Source organism: Nothoprocta perdicaria, unplaced genomic scaffold, assembly GCF_003342845.1.
Source record: "Nothoprocta perdicaria isolate Ctin4 unplaced genomic scaffold, notPer1 scaffold_58, whole genome shotgun sequence".
Lineage (NCBI taxonomy): Eukaryota > Metazoa > Chordata > Aves > Tinamiformes > Tinamidae > Nothoprocta > Nothoprocta perdicaria.
In genome coordinates, this window is record NW_020455843.1 from 771,367 (window position 1) to 799,109 (window position 27,743).

At 35.5% G+C, this 27,743-nt stretch overlaps 1 protein-coding gene across 1 annotated transcript in view; it reads right to left on the reverse strand.

Moving 5' to 3' along the window:
* CTNNA2 (catenin alpha 2) overlaps positions 1–27,743 on the reverse strand; it is a 394,793-nt gene that overhangs the window by 68,009 nt on the left and 299,041 nt on the right. Inside the window, exon 9 of the mRNA XM_026048900.1 lies at positions 21,797–21,949. Coding sequence (XP_025904685.1) covers positions 21,797–21,949 — 153 coding nt within the window. The remainder of the gene's footprint in view (positions 1–21,796; positions 21,950–27,743) is intronic.

Genomic DNA, 27,743 nt, shown 5'->3' on the forward strand with positions numbered 1-27,743 from the left:
GTTCTTTGKCATGAAAAAGACAGGATTTGACCAAAGAAAGCATTGCACAGCCTGCATTTTATATATATATATATATGTATCAAATTGCTACCAGAGATAATGAATAATATGAATATTAAGGAAAAGATTGTTTCTACATTTTTTTCTTCTAACTTTCATGCTCTTAGTGGTCAATGTACTGTCAACTCGCTGAAGAACTGTCAGCATATATTTGCCCTGCTACAAACATTTATTTATCTAGCTACACACGGGGATCTGTTTATTTAACCGGGGTCAGTGAAGGTGTAAACACAGCTTTACAAACCGATGTGGGAAGAAACTGCATTAAGATGAAGCCAGAAGAGCAGGAAGGCAGAATGAATGTTTCTTACTCCAGTTGTTATTCTTTTCTACTGTCAGGGAATTCATGCTATTTTTTTTTTTTTTACCCTAATCCTTCCTTTCTATTGCATTTTTTTCTTTCTTTCCTTTTAGCCCTCCAACCCCCTAGGCAGCTGCCACATGACAACCTGCTGCCAGCTACGGGCAAACAAGCGTCAAGTCCAGGGACGACGGCGCCTCGTCCCCAAGACAGAGAGTCCCAAATGGCACCCAAAGCCCTACGGCGCCTCTTTGCCTTGCTAAAAGAGCCACTAAAAGTTGCTAAAATGCTGCTCTTTCCAGTCTGTCTTTAAAAAATCACTGCCTGCTCTCAAGTGCGTGATTCTCCTCTCTCCATGCATTTAGGAATAAATGGTCAGTGTCTCCTGCTGAATTAATGCTGATTTACATCGGCACAAGTGACGGGGGAAATGAGCTCAGTAGGATTTGGATAACAGCTGCTGAACATATTTATTTGCATAAACGTAGAGAAAACAATTTAATTTGAGGTAATGGGATTCACTGGCTATTCCATGTTCTTCCAGTTAGAGAAAATGCCTTCTCAGAGAATGAGACCTGGTTACCCACATCCTATTGCTGGCAGCCCTAAATCACACTGTCACCTGAGAAAAGACCTCAAGTAAGAATGTAAAAATCCTCAAGGATTAGGTGCACACACGAGACATAAGAGACTCAGGTCGTGAATAGGTTCACGTGGTGCCTGTTTGGTTAGAATGCTCAAAACGGTATCACACAAATGTACACATAAACATGCAGATTGGGTGCTCAGGACTCCTTTGATTACGAAAAATTCAAAGAAAGAATATTTTTCAGGTCACTACTGAGAGCCAAAATTCCTACATTTATCCTCTTTTGTGGTCAAAAGTCAAATATATAAATAATTCTAGATGGACTTTTGCTGAGGACAGTTGAGAAGAAAATCGATTGAGAAAGTGCTGGTATGTTTACGATCAACTTTATGCACTTACAAAGTGCACAGCAGAACAGCTGATTTTCAGGACTCTTTATTCCAATTTTAGGCAAGCATTCAATCTGAAAAGGGAGCACAGAAGTGATTTATGCTGAATATCTTGATCCCATTTCCCGCAAATGGCTTAAACACAAACACAGTCAAGTCGAAAGTCTTAATGTTCTCCTTGAATTCCCATGATTTATGGGGTGGCAGGGAGAGAAAGCTGCACTGTTTCAACAGGCTGAGAAATGCTACCTTCTTGTACACAGGCTGAAGGGCCTCAAAATCAGACCTAACCAACATTTAACACTCCAGCTAACATCTAACACTGGCATTCAAACCAGCATTCCCGCTCAGAATGAATCTTTGGAAGAATCCAAGATGCAAAATAGAAGAGACGCTGCATCCATCCCTATTTGTATAAGATGTGCTGGATTGAAGTCACGTTATCACTTGGGGCTTAGGTGCTGCGATGGGAGTCTTGCCCTTCGATTTTCCATCAAATGCCAAAAGCACCAAGAGGGCTCAGCTGGCAGGTCCCTCTCCGCAGGAGCCTCGTGCAAACTGGAACTAGGCAAAGACACCTAGGGACACCAGGGGAAGCTTGTTGTGTTATTGCAAAAGGCTTTGAAGTATTTTGAATCCTTTTATTCACCTATTTTCAGTATCACTTCAGCCTTCAGGAAGCTGCTGTTCAAGAATTAAAATCTGAATTAGTTTGGTAATCTTATTTTGGTAAAATTAGTTTGGTAAAAGAACTGCCTGATTTTTCTTTCTTTTTTCCTTTTTTTTTTTATTAATAATGGCTCTGTTTTGCAAGGGATGGAAAAGAATTAAATAAGCACACAAGCTATATTTTTCTTCCATTTAATTCTAAGGGAAACTCTTACTTTTATTGTGGAATAAAGTCCATTAAAAAAGAATTGTAACCCGATCCAACCAGTAATTATTCTCTCAAAGTTGAGGAATATTTGTGCAACCAGAGTTTTCTTCCCTACATTGCTGGCACAGAGGCTATTTTCAAATTAACTAAGATAATCATCTTCCCAAACAAACACTGGTAGCACAGCTGCTACTTTCAATCCATTCTCCTTAGCAAGCTAAGACCTCAAGTCTAGGGTAAAACAGCTGATAATTAACAGGTCTAAGCCTGGAGAGCACTTTAACTTATCAGCAATGTCTCACCTCTGCTTTATAGAGGATTGGTCTTAATTAAAGGAAAACAAAATACTGGCAAAGATGAATCAGACAGTTACTATAACAGTTTACTATTGCTATGTTATTTTTTTCTAAGCTAATTTAACACATTATGATTATAAAGCACTATGAAACTTCCAAAGRAAGGAGGGAGGGTTCCAGTTTTACCTATACATTGAAAAAATGAAACATTGCTATAGCATACATTGCATACAACATTGCATACAAAAGATATTCTTTCATTTTTTCCAGGTTTATCAGTTTATTTAATAAAATCTACAAAGTTTTCCCAACTCTGATCTTAGAATTTAGGTGGATACTATTGTTTTCCATAAAAAAGGGGATACTTGGGATTTTATTCACCATTAGAAATGGAAAAGGGGTTCGAGACCTCAGCGTAACTGGTAATGAACATCTTTATAAAGTCCAAGGCTGGCACTGCTCTTATAGCACAGATGAATTCACTCTGGCAAACAGAAGGCAAAGCTACAATAGTCAAAAAAGCCTAAAAAATCCTAATATTCCTAAAAAATGGAAAAGAAAATTGGCCTTCTGTCCAAACAAAAAATCATCTCCTTAGTAATGAGAAGGGACACCAAAAGTGTTGATATATTACCCTTTTTCCTACCACAATGCAGCTGTTGGAAATTTAGGACTATTTCCATCCTTTGCCTGAAGATACTCAAACTTGCAGCTTTAACTTCTACAGAAAACACACAAAATGACCAGGCTACAAAGTACCTATGCTGTCTTCCTATTGCAGTTGTAACTCCACATACAAAAATCCTTTAAGATTCACTGAAGTCAAACCGAACCAATTACCTGCAATACAGAATCACCTTTAAACAAAGGTTTAAATCAAATACATCATTTTTGGTAAAAAGTAAGCCTGCAGAGGCTAACAAATATGCTAAGGCAAGGAATTTTTTTTTCTTGCAAACTGAAGCAATCCTGCCATTCACCTGCACCTCAAGAAAGAAAAATATCAAAATGTGTTTATTACTACATTTCTCCAGCAGTTACTGAAACTGATTTGGATTAAAGACCGTAATTATACATGATGCTTTATCTCTGGAAGTATATGATCCTGCAATTAAACTGACACAGGGATTACAAATACTAGATTATCATATATTTATTTCTGATAGTTATTACATGAGTTCACATGTTTTAAAAAATAAAAGTGAACTCATCTATTCTTTCGGTATGTTAACATGCCTTTTTAATACAAATTATTTGTATTTAAAACAAAATACAATTTTTTAATACAAATTATAGTATCTCAGTCTAGAAGTTTCCAAATAAAAAGACAAACATAAGAAAGGAAACCTTGCTTCCGTGCAAGATTTACTTTATTCCTGGCCAACTGTAGCACTCTAAGAATACCCTAAGAATTAGGTTATATCAAGAAATAATCAAGAACCTATTATCCTTTAAGATACTTTGGGATCTTATTCCTAAATGCGTGCATTGCATACATCGTGAGCAATTTTGYTTTCTTTAGTGTCTCTGTTATTTTTCATAACTGTGAAAGCTAACCATCTTTTGTCCTCGCAAAAACAATTGGTGACTTGCAAATTAAAATATATCAGATGTTTACCAAAAAATGGCAATTTTACATTTCAAAGGAAAGAAAGGAATATATTAAATAAGCAAAATTGAATGGAATAGAGATAAATAATCCAAAACTARTTAGTCAAGGAATTATGTTTAATATTGGAGATCACTGCAGGAGAGACYACCACGTTTCTAGAATAGGTCCCACCCGATTTCAAATGACATTATCAATATTTTAATTCATCCTTATATCTTTCTTAAACATCACTGTAGTTGGCCAAGTATAAAATATACATGTATGAAGATTTAATTTTATTATAAACATGTATGACAGATTCAGGAAAAGTCTTTCATAACAAGAAAATAAAAATACAGAAAGTCTGTCTGGCAGAGTTTCTATAAGTGAAATGCATGCCAAAAATAGTACTGTTTAAATAATATTTTGTTCTATTCAGTGCCTGCAATGAAAAATAATCACCAGAAAAACCTACCTGAGGTTGACAATAAGCATATTTTATAGCCTCTTCAATACACTCTCCTCTYTCTGCAATTTTAAAGTGATATATTGCAACCTTCCAGCCTTTCCTATTCACTTTTTGGCCATTTMTGTTCAATTTTGCTCATTGGTCAAATTCAGACAACATTCACAAATGCTTTATGCTGACACAAAAGTTGTATTTCTTGCAAGGAAAGCAATCCTATGAAAAATTTCATACAGTAGTCTCTAGTTCTAGGTTTTCCTAGAATAGGTCAAACCTGTAATAAAACAGTATGCRTTTCCATATTTAAGGTCCAACGTATATAATTATTTACAGGGCTGAGTTCAATCAAACGAGYTCATTTCTTTGGCTCTGACTTCAGTGACTCCACCTGCTACTACACAAACTAAATTTTTACATTTATCTCCCACCTCAAAGTTTTACCCTTTCTTATCAAGGCTATTCTCTTACCAAAGCTATTCTCTAAAGGTTTAGATTAGATGTTGACAACCAAATTTAGTGACCTGTCTTATTTTTGAATGGAAAGCTCTCTTCATTGAAAATCTCCACCTATTTTTTCAGTAAACTTMCATTTTGCTGCACTGTCCTTTCATTTTTCAGAGTTACATAGACATATAGTGTAGATACAAGTATATTTATTGCACAATTATCATCAATTATCAGAGAGTTTAAGCTTTGCTGACAWTTTATAAATTCTCAAGATTTTGAGGTTTAGTGACTTGCATGACAAAATAGACGTCAGTATGTTGTAAAATACCTGAAAACAGTCACAGGGAGGAAAGGGGGAAAAAGTAGTTTAGAAGAAGAATCATTTGCTGCTGCCAGGGTCATTATCGTTCAGACCATGCAGACTCCAACCAACAGTTTTCTGGGAAGAGGCTTTTGTTTTAAGACAGAAGACAGTCTCACAAGGGTCTAAGGGCATGAAGTGATTCCCACAAACAATTAAACACTGTCTGGCCCTTTAGTTCTCTCTATGTGCCTTGACAGTTTCTCCTTGCCTCAAAATATCAGCAACAAAAGTAACAAGGGATCTCTATGGTGCTTTTAAGAAAGATACTAAGGTTAAGTTCACACTGTTAACTAGAAGACACTGAACAATCTCCTGTCCCCAGACTAGATGAGAAGGCCTGGTTCACAGTACATCATTTACAGGTGTCCTTCACTCTAGCAGAAATGGTTCCAGGAGAAGGTCCAGTGGTCCAAAGACAGGAGCATGCTAATGGTTGAGAAGCTTGGACAAACAAGAGTATTTCTTGCATTCTCTGATTTTTTATTTTCTCCTGGAGCTGTACATGTACCTACCAGGCCAAAAGGCCTAAATTTATTCTACGATGAGTTGCCAAAGAAATAYGAATTATCTTTACGTCTACCCAACCAAGAAACTGCAGAGCATGGAAGAGATTGAACAAAACGAGAATTGTACTTTCTGATCTATCATGAGAAATTGTAACAGTTCTCTTAGGTTACAWGCACAGAGGATCATATACAATAAGATGTAGAATCAATTTTAAAGACCAAACAGACCTGTTCAGATATAAACATTTGAGASAGAGGGATAGATACAAAGGAGGTTGAAGAAAAGTCAGTAGTGATAATTTAAGAAAATATATTAAGTTGTTAGTATAAACCATTGCAAACCTTTGCTTGGAATAGTATCAAATATTCAAAAAAGATGAGTGTCACCACACAAATACCAGGAAGAGCTTCGTGGAAGGATAGGGAAATAGAAAGAGAACAAGATAATGATTTACAAATGTATTTGAGATCAGTGTTCAAGTGTCCAAAAGATTTTGAGTGAGAAAATGAAAAATGAAATCTAGTAAGAACTCATTAAGGTAGTAAAATTTCAGAACTTTTGACAGGAATTTGTTTCCAAACCAGATCTTGAAMATTTCTGGAATTTACTGATTAAAAAGAGAATTAGATTTTGAATTTGGATTCAAATTAYGGAATATTTGGAGAATTTGTTTTGATGATTTACAATTCAACACTTGTTTGTGGTTTTCATCCCCAACCTAGTGAGACATTCTTATTTATTTTGAGGGGGTCTTGGGATTTATTAACAGCCTCTTACACCATTATGGCAATTATTGCTAAGATATTCCACTCTCCTGGTAAGCATTGGAATAAAATTGAATTTGCAAACATTATTTCAGAAGTCAAAAAAAATTCTACTCTTAATTTCTTCTTGCACATCAAAAGACTCTCAAACAGATATTGAAAGAGGAAAAAAAATACCAATCATTACCTTGTATGACGTTGCAGAATAAAACTACTAAGTTTAATTTGATTTGAAAATCTTTCTGAAGATGATTACTTATATAATAGACATATATATACACACATACATTCTTAAGTATAAAGTTTCTTATTGTAATGGAAGAGAATCTCAGATCAGAATACTCTTCCTTTATTTCTCTCTCCTCAAAACCTTCTATAAATCATCTCAGAAAAGATTAAATAACTCCCTCTTGTAAGATTCAGATTCCTATTATCTTATACACAGAAAAACAGATGAGCTTTTTTTCCAAATCAATATTAAAACAACAAAAATGTCATAATTACAATACATGATCTGAAAAAACCCACACWGGAATGTGGTTTTATTCATTGTATTACTGGAGAAAAGGGCAAGTGGAAGGACTGAAAACCTGAAGAAAAATTTGAGCAGAAAAATCTGTAGAGATATTAAGTAAAATATATATATATTATTGCCTCCTTACTATAATAACTGTTATGAAATATACCTTTGTTAAAGTCATTTTTTTCTTTTCCATTGAAAGAAATGAAAGACAAAATGAAGACCATTTACAGAGTTAAAGAGCTGCCTGCTCACTTACACTCTGCGAAGCAAAATCAATATCAAAATACTTTAGAAAATAGACCAGTTAAGAATACATCTTTGACTACATAGTGTAGCAATATTTGTAGTATATATAATTGAAAAAAGTAGGCAGTTTTTGACAAAAAAACATGCCGCTTCCACACAGCACAATGATATATTCACCACAGCTCAAAGGATTTGAGGACTCAAATGCTTTGCTGTGTTGTATCACATKGTTTTTAAAAGAAATATTCCATAAATATAGCTGTTTTGTCAAGAATGTGCCAAATATTTTTGCATATACCTATACTAGGATGATTGTATTCTTCTCAGCAGTATTTGGGATGCCATCATCAGCATTTGATCAAAGTGTTCTTAGGGTTTATAGCATCAGACTTATAGGGGATTTTTTTTCCTTTTTTTTTTTTTTTCCTCCTCTCTCTCTCTCTTGGAAGTAATATTTATTTTTGCAAATTCTTTCTTGAGTTCCTGAAGGGAAGTCTCTGGCAGACAACAAAACTGCTAGGTGTGATAAAGACTTAGATCTGGGAGCTCACAGCACTATCCTTGAGCCTAAAAGCTGGGTAAGTAACAGGATAAAGGTAGCCACAAGGCACAGAAAGTAACAGGGCAGTGGTACCAAGATGGCTTTTCTCTTTCTCTCTTCTTGAAAGAAAAGGACAGGAGTAGGAGAATGGAGAAGAATGAATGAGAGAGAGAATGAACGAGAGAGAAAAAATAAAGAAAAGAAAAGCTCCCCAGTGAGGCAACACTGTTCCTGATGTAAAACAAATAGATGTTTTTAGCACAATTTTTCAGACTCCGCTTACCCTCAATCTCTCTCAAGAGGACTTTGAAAAAGTATTCTTGTATGATTTTGGAAAGCCAAGCTAATGAACTCTACACGTGCTACTGTCAACGTCACTTTGGCTTCCTTATCTCAGAGGAAACTGTCAATTTTCTAGGTATTCCATCTCCACGGTTCTCATTAAAGTCAACGGAAGTATCTTTCATTCCCATGAAACTGCTATGAAAATTGACCTCTTCCTCYACTGTAATTACTGGATTGCAACTGGCACTTGTCAACTGTTGAGCTCAGTCTACAGGGTAAAAAATCTTGCAAGTTTATTTTATGATAATAAAATCAGCTTAGTTATTTAAATGCTTAAAGTAGAGGTCAGCCAAATAGCACTCTGTCCCATCTGTTGTGTTGAAGTTRGACGCCAAGATAGCTTTCAACACACACAAGACAGAAATGGGAACATCTTTGACAGACATCGAAGACTAAAATAATCTCAGAGYTTAGGCAACTTAAGGTTAAGATTTAACCGACCAACAGTGGTCACAGGCTATTTATTCCTTTGCAGGGAGAAATCCTTCACCCCAGAATTGACTTCTGTCTTTATACACAGAGGTCTACCTTGCAGAACCCAATGTCAACTGCATCAGTAGCATTTTATTGCCAGGTCTCTAGGTCTTTAGAGAGGGGTATCTATAGAGACAAGGCAATCTGCCATTTTAGCCAAGATCTAATATTGGGATAACATGAGTCACCTTACAGAGATAACCTATCTTTCCAGATTTGACCCAGATTGTGTAGACTATCCGTTTAAACTAGTTACCTAGCCTTTTTGAACTAACGCCTTGCTTAAATTTAGGCAAGATGAGTCTCCCCTTATATGTTAAAATAGTAATAGCTATTTAAAACTAATGTTGGAAATTTACTATGTTTATTTTCACTGGTTTATATATACCAAAGTGTAGGCTGGACCTAATGGAATCTAAATGTTTCAAGCTTTTTGCTCTATTTATATCTAGTTCACTACTTTGCTATATGAACATGAAATCATCCAAAAACCATAATACAGTACGGTTAATAAAATGTGAAACCAGAGCAAGTGTGGTGAAAGTCTCACTGATATGAATTAAAATGGTTAGATCTTGTTTAGTGTTGCCAGCAGGCCAAGGGTGGGGATCCTGCCCCTCTACTCAGCTCTAATGAGGCCACACCTGGAGTATTGGGTGCAGTTCTGGGTTCCTCAGTAAAAGAAGGATGTGGAACTTCTAGAGAGGGTCAAGAAGAGAGTGACAAAGATGATTAGGGGAATGAAGCATCTCTCATATCAGGAGAGACTAAGCAAGCTGAGACTTGGTAACTAAGTCTACTATGAAAGAGAAATATCTTAATGATGGTAAAGAGGCTGGTAAAGACAAGAAGAGGGATCATACATATTCATAAAGAACGCTGTGAAGAGAGCTTTTGTATTATATTCTGGATTTTAAATGCATATAATGAATCATTTTTAAGATTATTACCAAATTTCAGTTTATTTTAAGAACACAATTCATTTTCAAGAAGTAGCAATCATCACTTTCAAAAACGAGGAAAAGGATTAAATTTCTACAGAATTGTAAATTTCATTAAAAATAAAAGATTATTTTAGTCAAGATATGGATGAAAAGCATAACTTTTGTAGTGAAAAAAGACAAAAAGMTATAAGATAAGATTAAACATGCACATTGCATGCCAAAGTTCCTGCTGGTTCCTGGCTTTGTGCCATCTCATTCTCTGTATGTCTTTTCTGATGGGAAAATTGCTATCAGTGACTTTCCCAAATGAAAATATATGGTGTGACTCAGAAATTCAACTCCTTAATCTAAAAAGGGATGGAGAAGAAAGAAGAAAATTAACTTTTACCGGGGGAAGGGCGGGGGGGGAAGAATAAACTCTAGAATATTATAGTACATTGGAAGACTCATTAACTTCAATTTTTAATTGAGCAGATAGTAAATAAAAGATTAGCTGAAAAAAATCAGATGAAATAAGAGATTTATGGGATTAATGCTTTAACTTGTTAGACTTTTGAGAATTATGTGTCACAAATTAGCACAATTAATATTAATAACCTTTTGTCTAAGGTTGCCAGTGATCTACTCATGCTCTTTATACTATGATAACTCAATGAAATGGCCAGTATTACTGTAATACTCAAGTATGGAAATATAACCAAGTTATAGAATTTGATCTCCTAAAATCTCTCATTTAGACTGTATGTGAAATTATTACAGCTTCCTAATTTTGTCCTTTCAGAGTTTGACTGTCTTTTAATCAAGGAATGTCAAGCTAATACAATGACTAATTCCAATACTACAATTAAAAGAATAGCATGCACTATTGTAACAGCTACCTTCACCATTTCCTGTGTCAGCTTCAGTTTTGATACTTAAATCAACAAAAAAAAAAATCACAAAATAGTTATTTGTGGAAGAAAAATCTTTTGACATTGTTACTTTTTTAGAGATGGAGAACAGTAACTTTTGGTTCTTACTCTCCTACATGCATTATTATCAATTATATTGACATCCCACTAAGCTAGAGCCTTCTGTTAGGGAAAGCAGACTCTCAGATTCAAGTCTGAAGTCATTACTACCTCTTTTTTTTTTTTTTTATTTTCCCTCAACATCTTAAAAAAAAATCCTCCTCATTTTAGTTTCTTGATTCTATTGTTAACATTCATTGCTGATGCTTATCTTCTTCCTGACATCATGGCAACAGAGTTTGTGTCAAAAGGGAGCTTTTCATGTCACAAGCAGTGATTTAATATTCTACAGCACTTGGACTGGCTTCTTTGGGCTCAGTAGCATTTAGAAATCCCTTTAAACTCAAGAATGCTATGGATTTTGTCTTCAAATGGTAACAGCAGATCTATACTGCTACATTGGTGGACATGTCTATGCATAAGAACTGTACTTTTCTTTGTGTTATGAGAAGAAAGCCTACAGGCATTTAATTGCAACCTCAGAGGTTATGATTATGAACAATGTACTGCAAGGAGATATGGAACAAAGACCGTAATGTTGCATGGCAGCCTCCAATCCAACTGTTCTTGGATTTCTATGACGAAAGGTTCTGACTATATCTCAGCAAATAACTGAAGTCATTGCTTTATTATAAGGACATGAGGATGAAATAGGGTGTAAGTCACTCATGTTTTAGGAGTAGACACAAATAATCTATATCATATACATTCCTTCTGACTACAAGAATGGACATCAGTAAATTTTGACCTTCTGTGGCTTCACTATCTTGCACTTTTAAGTACAGCATATTACAAAGAGATCAAGTCTTACATCAAGTCTACTTGAAGCTCCTGAAGGCTTGGAACTACTTCAGGATCATCAAAACACTTTTACTAGGAATTTTATAACCACTCTGCTATCACACTACACATACTGTTGACACAGCACTTTTATTCTAAAATCCCTTTCTCAACTATTTATAACTTTCTCAAACAGCTGTCATTAGCCAGAAATTCCTCATGTTTAGYCTTAGACCTTAGGAAAAACTTTCTGGAATTTTGAAGAAAAATAAATCAATTATTGTATTTGATTTTCAGAATTCTAATTTGAATGAACAAGAAAACCAGTGATATTTCATGATAAGCCACGAAGTCACACTTTCTTCAATGTCTTCAATACCTACTGAGTTACCCARCTGAAATTTGATGCACGCATTTATGAAACTTGATGTACACAATTAAAACATTATTCTAGATGAGCCCTAAGCTTTCTTTTGCTTGGAAACCTATCTCCAAGTTGAGGTATGAAATATAGGACTTGTGACTCTACAGGTTTTCTAATGCCTTTTTCCTCCATCACTGAACTCAAGTGTTAACCTAGGAAGATTAGAACATAGATTACTTGCCTTCTAGATCCGCATTACATTAAGTATGCTTTCACGTTTATAATCCATGCACTACCAGTTTAAAAAAACACAAATGGTTAAAAAATCAAAAATAAAGAAAATCTACTCCCATACATGCTTGATAGCACTAGTATTATAATTGGGTATATACAACCTCACTGGAAGCTCACCCTTAAGTCTCAGCCCAATAACCCTCTCTGGTACATTTCCTCCAGGGTGCTCTTCATTCATTTGTAGCCTCACTGGTTTCTGTTACCATTCCCTGACTCAACTCTGTAGCAAAAGCCTCTGGCAAGAGAAGAAACATCTCTCCAAACAGCAACTATTTTAGCAGAAAAACAAAGATGTGGTTTATCTCACTCTGCAGGTCATCTGAGAATCCATTTTTGCAGAGAAGTATTTTAGAACAGCACAGATCATCTGAGGCTTACATTATGTAGGTGGAAAAACACCATAAACCCATTATTTAACTTTTGCAAAATGACAGAGGATACATCACATGACTGACACTACCAGGCATTCCAGGATTAATGAAAAATATTTATGCAATGAAGTTTCTTTTTTTTATTTGTTTAAATTAAAAAAAAAAAAAAAAAAGTATGCCTGCAGGTACTGCTTGGATCTGCTAAATAGTGAGAAAATGAGAATTTATATTTTTTAAGTAGGAAGGTTAGTGAAGTTGGCCGCAAAAAGCCCAGATGGTATAGAGATGAGTCACACAGGTAATTAAAAACTTTGAAAACATAGCTTATGAAAAAGAGACCAAAGGATTCTATTACATACAGCTTAACAAATTTAGGGAGTTCTTGGATGAAAACTTAAGTACCTACATGGAGAAGAGAAAATCTTCAGGTATAAAGTRAAGATTGTATAAGTAAGAAATAGTGTAAGGCCTAAAAATTATAAAGAAGATATATTCTGACAACAGTAATTTAAGAACCCAAGGGCATCCACTGTTGAAGTCACTGAGTGTAACCAATTACAGGTTCATCATCAGCGACGATTTGCCAACCAAAAAATTAAGGTAGAAGAATTAATAGCTTCGGTTCACCTAAATTGAAAATAGCCTCAGGTATGACTAGAGGCATGTCTGGGTCTATATGTGAATACACCTAGAAATGGTTAAGTCATGAATGACACATTCCCTCTCTACATGCTACCGTAAGCTCAATACTTTGACACAGTCACGACTTCGGAATATTGGTATAATATTTAATTCTTCTCTTTACTCCTTAATTCTATCCTAAATTTTATGCTATAAGAGGATTTTGCAATAAAACTCTTGACTCACCTGAGCATATAAAATGTGTATATAGATAAATGGTTCATAAGAGTCTTTTAATGAAATATAACCATGCTCACAGAGAAGAGCAGAAAAGAATGTTGAACAGGAAACATGTTTGTATTATACAATAACAAAAATCATCTCAAGGAAGAGATAACTAAACAGAGGAAAATTCTGAATCTTAAACAGGTTGTGAAGACCACAGAGCATTCAAGCCAGTATCTTGAAACACTCAGATACAGSCTGAATAAAGCAAGAATTGATTCCTTGAATCTTTGCTTTCTCTGAGCAGCATTTATTTTACCTATTCCTTCTCCTCTCACTAATGTTTCTTCCCCCTCTTGAAATAGACTATCAAGAGGAAAGGAAAAAAGATTCTCATGAGTGATTTCCAACATGAATGAAGCAAGGATGGCCCTATGAAGGCCTATCAGAAGATTAGGAAGGTGTCATCTTTTTTCAATCTCTCTCAAATATTAATACAACTTTCACTCATCCTGCTAGAAAAATTAATAGATTAGTCTGTGCAAGATGCTGGTAGTAAATTTTACTTGATGACTGCTAGATGAAGAGACTTTTATACATCCTACCCCATGAAATAACTGCAAGAAAAAAAGAAAATACTAAAGGCAGGTAGACCATAGACCTGCCAGTACTGATTTAGAACTGCCAAACAGAGTGGGCAGAGCTGTCATAGTGCTGGGAATTTTACACCATGTCATCACACAAGTGTGATGGATTCATCCTGACAATTTGAGAGCAAAGCCTCCGCTAACAGCTAGTTTTACAAGTCTTCTGTAATTATTCTTCCATCACTGAGAGAAGTATCTGTCTCATGAGCTTCCATTTACATTACTCACCCCTGATGGAAGAGATGACATTTCTGTAAATAATAAAAACAAGTCTATCAGACGCACTTAAGCTCAGAGTAAAGAACACCTAGGTTCCTCAAGATCATGAGGAAAAGGTTGCCATGAAAAGGTTCACACATTCAAATCATCCATAGCAGTCTTTTCAATGRAAAGATTAGGGGATAATTCCCAGGCTATGCTGAATAGCACAACAGAATAAAATAAATGGCTCCAAGTCCAAAAATTGGTTAGAATGAATGGTCATTATTACCATAATGTAAAAAATTGATTATTTAAAATGGTATCTGTAGCTTTTGTTTGTATTGKAAAAAAGTTTAAGTTGCCTACAGCACTAGGTGGTTGGATTATATTAGATAGTAGAAATAAATGAATACTAGAGTATGTGGGAGTCCTTTTATTTTGGGAAACAGTAGCACATGAATCATTTCTACTGTAGTGTGATCAGACCAGAGAAGCGATTTTCTTCAGCTAAGCAAGTATTATTCACTGGGGGGGGGGGGGAAGAAAAGAAAAGGCTCAGCAGTCAAAAAAGTAGTAATTAGAATGAATGTCTTTTACAGAGGCTGGTAAGATACATGTATGCTTGATTATTTTAAAGCTAGGTTACTGAAAAATATTGGGAAACAACTAGAAATACTTTTTTTTTTTCCCCTCTGCAAGAAGAAAGCATTTCTCAAGAAAATAATTTTCATAGGTTTTCAAAGAAAAGATGTTTAAGAATTGCAGCAAGAGAATGAAGAAGTGGTTGAAGTATGCTTTAAATCAGAGAAGCCTCTCTGACTATATTTATATATTTGCACTTTAAGTAAATAATTTAAATAGTTTAGTCATTCACTACTGAATGACTGGTGGCCTTTAAGGACCTGGATAATAAGACCAGCACTAGTTTTACAGCATCTACACAAAAGATGCATGTAGACTGGTAGCTGCAACATTCTTATGCTCACTCCTTTTTCTAGCCACTTCCAGGAAGGAGAAAAACAGCTATCATTGTTCCCAGGTTGTCAAGTTTAAGTAGAARGTTCCTTACATATATCACAGAAAGATTTGTTGGAAAAAAAGGAAATTTATTCCCTTTAGACCTTCAAGTGTTCTTTAAACWTGTTCAAACTTATCAGGCTCACAAGAAAGGAAAGGAGGAAATGAGTAGAAAAAGATTACTCCAGATAACATTCATAGTCACACAAACAAGCTCACCAGAATATGTGAACTATTAGTACGAAGATACTAGAAAGAGATATGTCAAGCTGGTTGAGTGCGGAAGTTATTTCCCTTGGAGTCATTCTGGTTTCATGAGGTCCTCAGGCACAGTCAGCATCTGCTATAGCCAAGCTGTGCATTCCCAAGATTAATTTTACCCCCATTTCCAGGTTAAGGATGTAGGCAATAGATCGTAGGTAGGGCCTGCAACAAGTTCCTCCTGTCAGACACCTCTTAAGCTTGAGAGAAACAGCAACCATGCTTGGAGAATAGAAGGGAAAAGTCCTATAAGGCTTATAGGTTTCTATAAGATTTATCAGCCTCTATAAGGCTTATCTTTTTCTTATAGGAGAAAAAGGGCATTAGATTCCCAAGATGAAGAGAATAATTAGAACTGGCTGGAACAATAAGATAAAAACTGCAAAAAGTGCCTAAGTTCTTCATATTCCCACTGCAGATAATTAAACTTGCTATAGTTTGAATCAATCTTCAATACACCAATGATGTTTACTAGGAATTAAAAACATCTGTTGTCCATGGCGTGGGAGGAAAGGTCTGAGATAGAAATTCCAACTCACACAAGCAGATGAAATGCCATGACATCAAGGCAGCTCACAGCTTTAATTTCAAATCAAATTTCTCAACTTGAAGGGCTTAGATTTAAACAACCTACAACTTTACCAATACTATTTGATTTGAATCATGGACTAGTACCTGCTAAATATTATTTCTTATTTAGCTTAGGTCTAAAGTCAAATAGACTGATCAACCTTTAATTTGTAGAAGAGAAAACTCAGAGGTATGTATTTTTTCATGATAGAAATTGTATAAAAAAAAGCTGTAGAAGAGTGCTGACATCTTTTCTTCATAGCTTAGCACAAAATAGCTAGTCAGATACTCCAATAATGCAGTGATGTGCACTTAAATTAAAAGGAACGGAACATTTCAAGTACAGTCAGTATTTGTGAATTACATCATCCAGGAACATTACTTGTTTCCCTGAACACAAATTTCAGAGAGAAATGAACCAATTATTTTCCTCTTGGGCCTGTTACTCGGGTTTTTATCTTTCTCAAATGAAAATCTAATTCAGCTCACTAAATTGATAGTCATGAACTTACACAATATTTACAAAACCACACAGCTATCCTTTTTATACAATTCTTTATGATGATCGTTGTCAATAACTCAACTGTTTTCAACAAGTATGTTGTGGATTTACACCAAACAGTAACCTGGCCCTGTAAACACAAGACTTGAATGTAATCCCTCCATTCCCTAAGAGAGATTCCAGCTCTAAGTTTCTTAAAGTGAAGACTCGGAATACATTTTCAAAAGGCACATCCARAAGAAAAATGCTGGGACAGACATTAGCTCTGTTGCTGCAGATTTACATCTGCAGCAAATTTACTGACAGACAGGTCTTAGAAACAACGAGCAGCATGCATGGAATTTTACCAAGGAGTTAAACTTTCTTTTCCCTTGGCATTAYGATGAAGATTAAAAAAAATAAATAATAATCACCAAAAGTCCCCAAAGTAGCCCCAGTATCCTAATCAAATGGACAAGTACATGGCTAGGAAGAAGCTAAAGATTCACAGAATCACAGAATTCCTCTAAGTCTAGCATATAAGATATATATTAAAAAAAGCTGTTTTAGGCTCCATTGGCCACAAATTACTATCCAACCTTGTGATACTATTGATTCTCCTGCACTGTATCAAGTTTTAATCTCCATAAACCATAGTGTAACAGTTTTTCTACGAGCCAAAGGTCTTATTAGATAACCAATTTTCAGCAGGTCTGGAAATCTTTGTTTGCATAAGTCAAAGTTGATAGATGTGCAAGTCTCTCAAAATTAAAAAACTTTCCTAGAATTAATACAAAACCAGGACAACTTTTTTTGAAAGACTGTAATCATCAGGAGGTGAGGTAACACCAAATCTAAAAAAAAAGCTTAGAAAATCTTCTCTGCAGTAATATTACAATTGTCAGAAGTAAATTTCAGGGTAGAAGACTAATAGATGCAACTGCTCTTAAATTTACCATTTGRTAATCTGAAAAATCAAATTTAACTTAGTTTTCAGAGAACTTGGAAGTTGCCATGCAGAGTTTAAAGTCTATCCCCWTAGCATCTAAGGTTAGAAGACCACTTCCAATAGACAATTGTAGTTTTGAGCTTGTACTGRATAAGTCCTTTTACTTTGAGGACGGAGTGTGAACATAATTTCCTATGGCCTCCCTTCTTTCTTCTATTTCTCCCCATTGTGTCCTGCTCAAGACACAATTAAGCTCAGCTTCAATGCTATTCAGACTGAGCACCGCTTTATTCTGTGCGGTGAAACCCTTTGTTTTTGCCATATTAAAATTTCATATGCATCTTCACAGTAACTAGCTTGCATCAAGATGAGGAAGCATAAATACAGAACACTTCTTTCCTTAAGAACAGTGACAGATTGCTTGTGAAGTTCTTCCTTTCCACAGGAAGCCTCTGCACAATCCTCTTGAGTCAAGGACATGTTTTGCTGTACTCAGCCTACTAGATTTTTATCCTTAAGGATTTGAAGGACAAGCAAAAACAATATTCAACAACATATAACCATAGTACAATAGATCTGTAACATAATGCAAAATCTGTAACATTTCAGTTATAGGTCAGTTGCCATTCCAGTATCTTTTTTTTTGAGGATTTAATAAGAAAGCTTTGTATATCTGGTTTCTGCTCTCATACTGCATAACACAGAACCTGCTACAAGTCTTCCTCCCGATCCATACAAATATCAAGCAAGGCTGCAGCCTTTAGAGGAAGCAGAACTTTTTTGGGAAAGTTTACAAGCTCATATGCTGGATTTTTCTTTAAAGCTACATTCAGGAGTTGCTGTCAGATATTCTGGACAGAGGGATTTGCTTTATGATCACTCTAAGTGATCATAGTGAAAAATTAAAATTATTTCCATCAGGAAATAAAAAAAAATCAAGAAACCAAAAGCATAATTGATATAGCTTAGAAAAAAAGATTCACTCTTCAGTAGCTCTCTTGCATACTTGTTCCTGTCCTTGCTGTGAGGACAGAAATCCCAATCTACATCTGCTATCTGCATTTTCAGTTATCAGTTAATAGTCACACATGTTGAAGGCTTACTATCTTGGATCTTAGGAGCCTACTGGTCACTGCGTTTGATCTCCCAGAAGTGGTTGCATTTGATCATTTAATGAGTGTAATGTTGCAATACACAGTCCAGAGAACCAACAATTAGATACAGAAAAACAGCACTAAACAGACAACAGCAGCTGATTAGCTACCATATAGTGCTTTGATAGATGCCTTAAATAAATCTGTGGTGATTTAGCATCAGAGTACCTTTGTGAGGTAGGTATCAGAATCTGTCATGCTATAGATGACAAAACCTGGGCACAGAAGTTAATTACTTCAAGATCAGACTTACAGCTGGCAATGCAAGTAAAGCATTGACTGCCTTTCAGTTATAATAGATTAAAATTTTAAACACATTAAAAAGATTTACAAGATGAAGGTTTGATCTGGAAAGCACCAGTGCTCCTCTACCTTCAGTTTCAGAAAGTATAAGGATTGAGATGGCTGTTGGAAGGTGATTAAAAAATGTTAACTACCTAAGGATTTTGGATGGTGCCATGGACCTTCTGGTATGTTTAAAATGTCTATATTGGGTTTTTAGWCATTTTGTATGACTCAAATAGGCTGATTCTTAGTCTTGCAAGCTCCGGAGGGAGTCTGAGCAAGAAGGCTTCAACAYAGGAACCACAGATAACATGCCTCCAGCTTCATCAGATAACAKCAGCTCCTAAACAGTCTATAAAGGTACCTGAAATGCCTAGGAAATTGGGAATGCATCTTTGAGCTTATTTTCAAATGAGGCATACCATAGCAAATCAAGTGAAAAGGAAGAGACAAGTGTTATGAAAAGATGTACAGAAAGGAAGACAGAAATAGTTCAAGCATCTCACAAAGAAAGATTCTGCAACATTCCCCTCATTCCTACAACATACATCTTTGTTAATGCATAGCTTAGAAAATTATTCCTCTAACAGAAGTTATGAAGATCAAAAGGTCTGAAAAATAGACTTCCTATTGAGCTTGGTGGGACCCCCAGGAAATCAAGATTCAGATTTTAGAATTAGTGATTATTGCATTTTCCTAGTATTCGATTTGTATTGCCAAATTCTTTTCAAATAAGTAAGCGCAACTCCCAATACTTCAGTGAAACTGTGTTTGCATATATTAGCAAGAAATTCTGGCCCTGTGCCTGGGAAAGAATCTTTTGTTCTGCAGTCACTTGATTATGTCTCATCTTTTAACCACACTTTACTATTTGCAGAATACTTGACCCACAAAACCAGAAGTCCATCTGCTAAAGATACCATTGTGCATCTTTAAGTGAAAATTAGATTATTTTAAGTGAAAAAAGCTCATGTCCAAGGGCAGTAAGTCTACTCCCAACATTTTTCTTGTGTGCTCTGATGGACAAAACCCAGGTTTCAAATTCCCACTTGCACTAGAAATTAGTTTCTTCTATAGACTTCATTACCCAGAAGAATGAACCAACCACAAAGCCTAGAAGTAAACCACCAAGATCTAATTACAAAGAAATAAGGATGAAGCCATGGTTTAATTTCAGCTGAAAAAAATGAGTTAAAGTTTTTTTTTAAATAGTCTGAAACAGCCTAAACAAGAATGTGAATATACAKATAGACACACTTCTAATTAACACACTTCTCTTATCCCATATACATATTCGGACAAAGGCATCTCTTACCACCATGACTTATTCCACAGTTAGAGTCCTCTAAGGAGGATACCTAAAAGCTGTTATATAAAGTTAAAATAAATCAATAACCAAATCCAATAGCAATGTTAAATTTATTATCCCAGTTAGAAGAATGGAATCAGTATCTTGTTTTCTTCCAAAGCTTTTAGTTTTAACTGTTTTAAAACCATATTCTTTAAAGTATTTTTTCTTCTTTTTCTGCACTACCTCTTATTATCTTGTAAAAGTAACTACATAGATCTTATCTTTTAACTTTTTAATAATGCTATTAGACCCATAATTGCAATGCTTTGTTGCAAATCAGTGGAAGAGGGGACTGCCCTAAYACTAACCACATATGTTCATTACATATTATCCAGAAGATTAGAATTCTGAATTGCTACAACATGGTTGCAATGAAAATGTCTTTTTTWWAAAAAAAAAAAAGACAGTAGCTATACGTCTTTGCAGTACTAATGGTTCAGGACTGCAAGTTGCCAATGTTCATCTGATCTTCCTGTAGATAACAGTAGTAAACCCTACAGTATTCAGCAGTGTACAGAATGCATCTGGAGTYGTTAATTCCCAGAATCTGTGCTCAGATGCCCACACTTGAAGTTCTGTAGCACTCGGAGGACAGCRGACAGCAAGAGACACTCAAGAGGTGTGAGGTATTTTGATTCCTTCTACTGCTAATGGGAAGAGTTACACCCAACAGTGCCCAAATCAACAAAAGTTCCTTAGGAGCTTTTGTTGTTAAATCATACACAGCATGAGGTGAGGACTTCATATGCTTCAGAATAACACCAGTATAGAGACGTTAATGCCACAATAATAGCAAACATACATCCCTAAACTGTATTTGTGTTTTGGAGAAATGCAAATATTTTCCCCACAGTTCTTAAYCTGCAAGAGGGCAGAGATGAACAAACATTATCATTTGGTAAAAACCCTGTTCAGTAAGRAGCCAGGTTCAAGCCATTACACTTGATTCTCCTCATAGTTAAATAATGTTTCTGTATTATCCTTGAAGCTAACGACAGTTTGTTGACTTAACACAGCAAGTCTCTTCAGAAAAACAGATACTAAGAATTTATCTCATACTTTCCCTTCAAGAGTAAACATGGTCTTCAGCTATGCCTTCCTTGTATATCCTTGCCCTACTTTAATCTGAAATGATTAGCCTGCAAGTCTGGACTGGCTTTCGGCCTGCACCAGATAAGGTATTCTGAAGCAYCCATTTAGTTTTTAATCTTCTGGAAAATACAATCTGCTGTATCACTAGCAAAGCTGAGCTGAGACAGACTTGTAGCTCAAGGCTTGACAAAATACAAAATACTCAAAATTCATTCAGCTTTAACGGAGCTACTGAAACAGCTTCCTCTCTGCCCATCATTGCTAAGTAGTCACCAAGGATCAAGTCAATCAAGACCTCGGCTATAGAAATGCTATTGCTAACATTTCAGCTGAGCTGCCACTTTCTTTTCCCCTCCTGGAGGAGTTTGGAAGCCTCCTTCTGTCCCTAGGACCCCTTACCTCCACGAGCTTGTTGGCGTGTTCACGGAAGACCTGCGCGTACTCCTTCACTTCCTTCTCATTGCCGCTTTTCGCGGCCTCGATGAGGACCAACAACGGGACRTTGGTCTCCAGGAACGAATCCGATATGTGATCCATCACTGCCTTCCGCAGCTGTGAGAAAACAGAGTAGAGCAGTAAACAAAAGTTATCAGTATACTAGATATATATGTATATAGATATACCTAAGCAATGATGTGTCAAAGGTCGTAGCACTAGACAGGGGTTGGAACTCCCCTCCCCAGCTCTATGTATGTAGCAAGCATGCAAATACTGTAACAAAATTAAGGGCCTAATTCTGCAAAACACTCAAGATTCATGCTGACTCACATTTAATGCTATTGGTTTGAATGGTACCATGTAGGACAGTGATGACTACTCACACAACCCCTGGCAAACTGATGAAAATCAAAAGCAAAGCAAAAATCAAAAGTCCTTTAAGAAGTAGTCCAAACTTAAGCCAAATATATATTGAGGAATTTAACATCAAACAAGCATGAAAGCAAAACCACACACACCTTGAATTCTAAACCTCCTCTTACTGCTGCACTGAATAGTGTCCTATACAATAACACACATTTCACTTAACATGCACTTTGTGCTTAATACTCTTGTTCAAATCTCTCCAATAGGTATAAACAGAAAACCTTTCTGAGCCTATTTTTAAGGTAAGAATAGTAGACACACCTACAATTTATTCCAAAGGTGGAAAAGCCTACAAGTTATTGAAGATTAAACACCTGTTATTTCAAAAACAACTGTTTAAAGTAATATTACTATAAGACTGATGTCACCAATGCCTTCCCTACCTTGCTAATAACCACTAATTAACGTCAAACTTGGCTAAGGTTTGAAAAGCAGTCAGAAAGATGACTAAAAGCTTAAATAAGTCTTCCTAGAAACTTAATTGAACTACAAAAGTATAGAAATGTTTTGGCATATCCACTTTAGCTTAGTGAAATATGACAGTGGTCTAGCCATTAAGAATGAAGAGACAGACATTGAAACATTCATCTGCACTGAAGACTATTTTGGTAGGTGCTGCAAATCCTTGATCATTGATCCATCTCATTTTCCAGCAGTTTGGGAAGTGGGTGATATTTAAAATAAAAAGGTAAACAGGAATATTTCATTTGAATCCCTTAGTGGTACAGCAAAATCAAGCAGCAAAGCAGAATAAAGCATATGTATATATAAATACATATAGCATTCCCTTTATTTTAAAGGCTCTAACACTAAGAACAGTGCTTCTTAATCCCCCTTGGAAATTAATTCTTCTCAGATTTTTGCTTGGAAAACACTTTTCCCTTTATAAGTGATTAAAGGCACTTCAGAGCAGCTATCACAGTAATACATACAAAATAATAAAAGAGGAATGCATTAGAGACCTGCCAACAGCTAGAAGGTGGTTCATTGTAGCTAACTGTTACCTTGTTATTTTGAATCACTTTTTCCTCTCAATTGCTTCCTTTCCATTTATTACCTATTTTCTTCCAATCTCTTCATTCCTATTTATTGTCTCATGTTTCATTCTTACATCAAGAATCTTTCATACTGTTCTTGGGTTCAGTTCTCACAATATCTAAGATAACGACATCTTGCTCCATAAATAGGTTTTGCGCCATACCGACAGAAACATAGGCATTAACGTTACTGCAGATACACCAAAATCCTGTAAAAAAATRTTAAAGTCTCAGAGAATGCTACGTATTTGTCATTGCACTGTGAAATCCAAGCTACACCACACAGTCAATACACAGAAGTGGCAGATTTATAGTGTCCTGAGTAGGGAGTCTGTAGAAACACTGCTCTTAAGTTGAATGCTTGACTTTAATACCTACATTTAGGCTTTYCTAAGTCCAGGTTACCTAGAGAGGAGGTAGAGTTTCCAAAGAAACTCCAAAAAAAAAAATTAAGTCATGTGAGATCAATCTTATCCTCCAAGAAAATTCTTAAAACCCACTTGCACTGACAGATGTCAATAAAACCCACCATCTGAGTATTTTAAATACTAAATGAATACAAAACTTTTCTGCTCATTATCATCTTATATGGAGGGGAGCAGTTTCAAAGGGTAGTGATCATTGACTGAATAATTAACCTTTTAATTAAGGTTAAAGTTAACCTTAAATTTAACTCCATCACTCCCTGGTGGATTAAATTAGCAGCTTATTTTCATCAGTATTAAGCATCTTAATTAAGCACTTAAAGCCACACACTACAAGTCAAAAAAAGACAATAAGAACATCAGCTAAGCAGCAATTCAAGTTTTACTACTGTAAATAGATAGCAGTTATACATGATCCAGAACAAGCAAACAGATTTTTTTCTTTTAATGGTAACTGTACACTGAACTGTAGAAGGCAGAGAGGCACAAAAGTTAAACAAAGTCAGGAATYTGGCTGCCCCTGGTTTAATAAATATAAAAATCCTCATATCTTCTTTTCCTGTGTCAGTGTATTTATGAATGGCAGCAGAACGCTTCCAGCTCCTCCTRCAAACGAGCATTGTAATTTAGAAATTTTTTAGTTACTTTTTGKAACATCTTTGTGATGAGTTCACAAGTGATAGTTAATGGGTTTTGGTACATAGAGGACAGCAGAGATTTTGTTCTCCATCACCACAGGCAATAAAGACTGSCTTGGCAAAATCATCCTCTAGTAGCAACAGGAGCAGGAACAGAAGATGTTCATCTGACAGTTCAAATGAATTCACAGCAAGGMAGTATTAGTTGTGCAAGGTGAGACACACAAAAGTATTAGCTCAACATTACCAGTCTATTTAGTCTAGTTCAGACTGTTCATCAGTTTAAATCATTACAGGAAAAGTTCTCATATATACACCTGTGGACTGCAACAAATTCCAGCCCAGGAAAAAATCAGATTTTATTGTTTCATACAGCTGACTGGAGTTCAGAGGGGAGCACAAGAAATGGGAGACTTGAATTTAAATGCTCATATAAAAACTACCTTTTTTCTGCATTTTATTTTTAATTAACGTATCCAAATTTATCATTATAKGCACATTAAAATAAATTATGAAGACAATGTTGCCTTGTATTCTGACAAAAAATGGCTCTTCAGACAATGCTTTAACTTGTTCCCTCCAGCTTTTTAAATTACAGGTGGCCTCAATACATGGAAAGTCTGTACTGCATGAAGCTTTATTTGCTATAGCAGACATTTAACTTCATTAATTAAAAATTTAAAAAAACCCACCTTTTCTCCATGGAAAAATTAAGTCTTAACTAAATGACCCATTAGCTTACCACATCAACACACCAATACGAAGAGAAAAATATCAAGACCCATAAATAATACATGTTTAAGTACAAACAGTGTAGCACAAGGCAGGTTTTATGCCTTTCCAGTACAGCCAATTTAGGCAGTTTATGGTGCACAGAGGAAGCTGCTGTTTTTGATAGCGCCGCTGTCCCCACTTTCCAAGCACTGTTTAGCTCTGCTTTATCACTGTCGATTCACAGCAATAATTGAGCTCCACGAGGTTAAAGTGCCCACCAAAATGAGTTTTTTCACGGGTAGATAACAATTTTTTGAACGAAAATGTCTCAATAGTGCTTACAATCATGTAGAGAATTAAATGCCTAATCCTGACACTGGAAGGTAATGTCACAGCAGGAGATTAATGACTCCAGCAAATTGCCAAGCTTTGTGACAAATAAAGAGGAATAAAGCTATCTGTAACAGGAGTCTACCAAGGAGAACCGGCTTCGCCAACTTCCATTTAACCAGCACCACAACCCCAACCTTACTCTAAAACCCCAACTTGTCACCAGATAATATTCCCAATCAGACCCTAACTTCATTGGCAGAGATTAAATTAAAAAGTGCATCTTCTGCAGCTAAAATAAGTAGCTTTCAAGAATGTTGCAAAACAGGCCTGGAGAAAAAGACTGCTAGAAACTACTGTCATATTATACTAAAAAAAAAGTGATGGCTTGATTCTGTGTACTATCATCTACAAATGTGATAGGCATCTCAACTCTAAAAGTAACTGAAAAAAAGTAATAAACAGAAAAAGGTATTATTTTGAGAATAGTTATGCTAATGCATCAATTTTGTCTTAATGATAGGTTAAGCACAAGAGACCTGAGCAAGAAGAGTCAATATCATGGCTGTAGATCTAAACTGCAGATTTTCAAAATTTATTCCATACATTAAGATTTGAGACTAAACTACCAACCTCAAGCAGAAATGTTGCACTACTTGATTATTCACTTTTTTTGGCTATTTTCTCCCTAACTCCTTGCATAATCTTTTTTTCCTAATGAGCAGAAACTCAGAAACTTTCTGAGCAGAAACTCAGAACAGCAGAAACTTTCCTACCCTAGAAGAGGCAAGGGCTGATTTTACCAAAGAAAAACAACTTCATGAAACAGGCTTTTATCAGAACTTAGTAAGAAATGGGGGAAGTTCCTCCTAATATTAGATCACTATAAAGAAATCCTCAGTGGTACACAGCCAGAACCACAGAAGAATTTAGTTACCAAACACTTATATACTTAATTCCCATTTTTTTTTTTTTGCGCACTTTTGAGTGCTTTAGAAGTTTATGTCATTTTTAGTTACTTAGAAGTTTATATTGCCTAGAAAAACATTTCTGGCATAGAAGAATCTGAGACTCACTAACCACATCACTAGTTATATGAAAGCAAAGAAGTTTTACATTTTATCAGTGAGGAGAAAGAACTCACCAGAAGTGAGTATTAAAAGGCCRCAACTGTGCCTTACCTTGTGTCTATCTAGAACAATAGCCTAATACTGATGAGGAAGAAAAAAATGGATTAAACATCCTCTTATACTGACAGCTGCAACACATTAAATATCATTTGAACATGATTCAAGACAAAATATTAAAGCCAGTACACTGGCTTCACAGCTTGATGTTTTTTATAAAATATTATAAGATATTAAATCAAAGAGTTAGAGAATTTGGGGACGGAGTTGTTTTGAGGAGGGTAAATAAATGTTTGGTGACAAATGGGAAAAACATAGACAAGGAAAGCTCTTCATTAAGTTAATCTCACTGTAGACTGGTGAGCATGCATAGCAATTTCACTTATATGTAGTTGCATCTAATAAGCTTTAAAGGGATAACGGTGTAGTGGTGCATCATATACACRTTCCAAACTACCCACCAAAACACTGACATGCTAAATATTGCCAGTGTCCATGAGAAACCAGAATTTAACCCTGGTGGGGGAAAAAAAAATGTGGCTGAAACAAGATTAAAAGTGTTCAGTAGAAATGGAATTATCATCACCATCCTTCCTCAGAGTCAAAGTCAAGAGCTGGATCCTGTCTCAACTTCACCTACAAAGATCATTGATTTGTGTCCATTACCATCTATCTGCATGCATATTTAAGAGGACTTGTAGTCTTATTACATTGTTATTTCCCTGCTGTAATAAAAACTTTAAAGCATAACTGGAGGTGGGGGTTAAGAAAAACTTCTTGTATTTCTGATTACATAACAAGTAACATTAAAGACATCTTAAGAGTCCTTAAGAAATAGTATTACTCAACAAAATTAGTGTCAATTAGAAAACAAACGCATTATTAAAGTGCCATTTGGAAATTAAATTCTATCTACTCCTTTGCATTGCTCATAAATCCATYAGGAAAACAACATCATAAAAGTCAGTGGAAAGACACTATATTTTACTCYACATTTATACTTGTCCCTAACTCTTGTTACTGCATTATTGATAAGCAAAATCAAATTTGAAAACTGCCTTTAGAAACTCAAGCTTGTGTAAATTAGCTAGGCTATTAACAGGCCACTTGCAGGTCTGTACCACAAAACAGACCTGCAACTTTAGGGTAAATGATGCTGCATTGATTGAACTTCTCAAAATGGATTTTTCTTTTTAAGCAGCAGTATTATA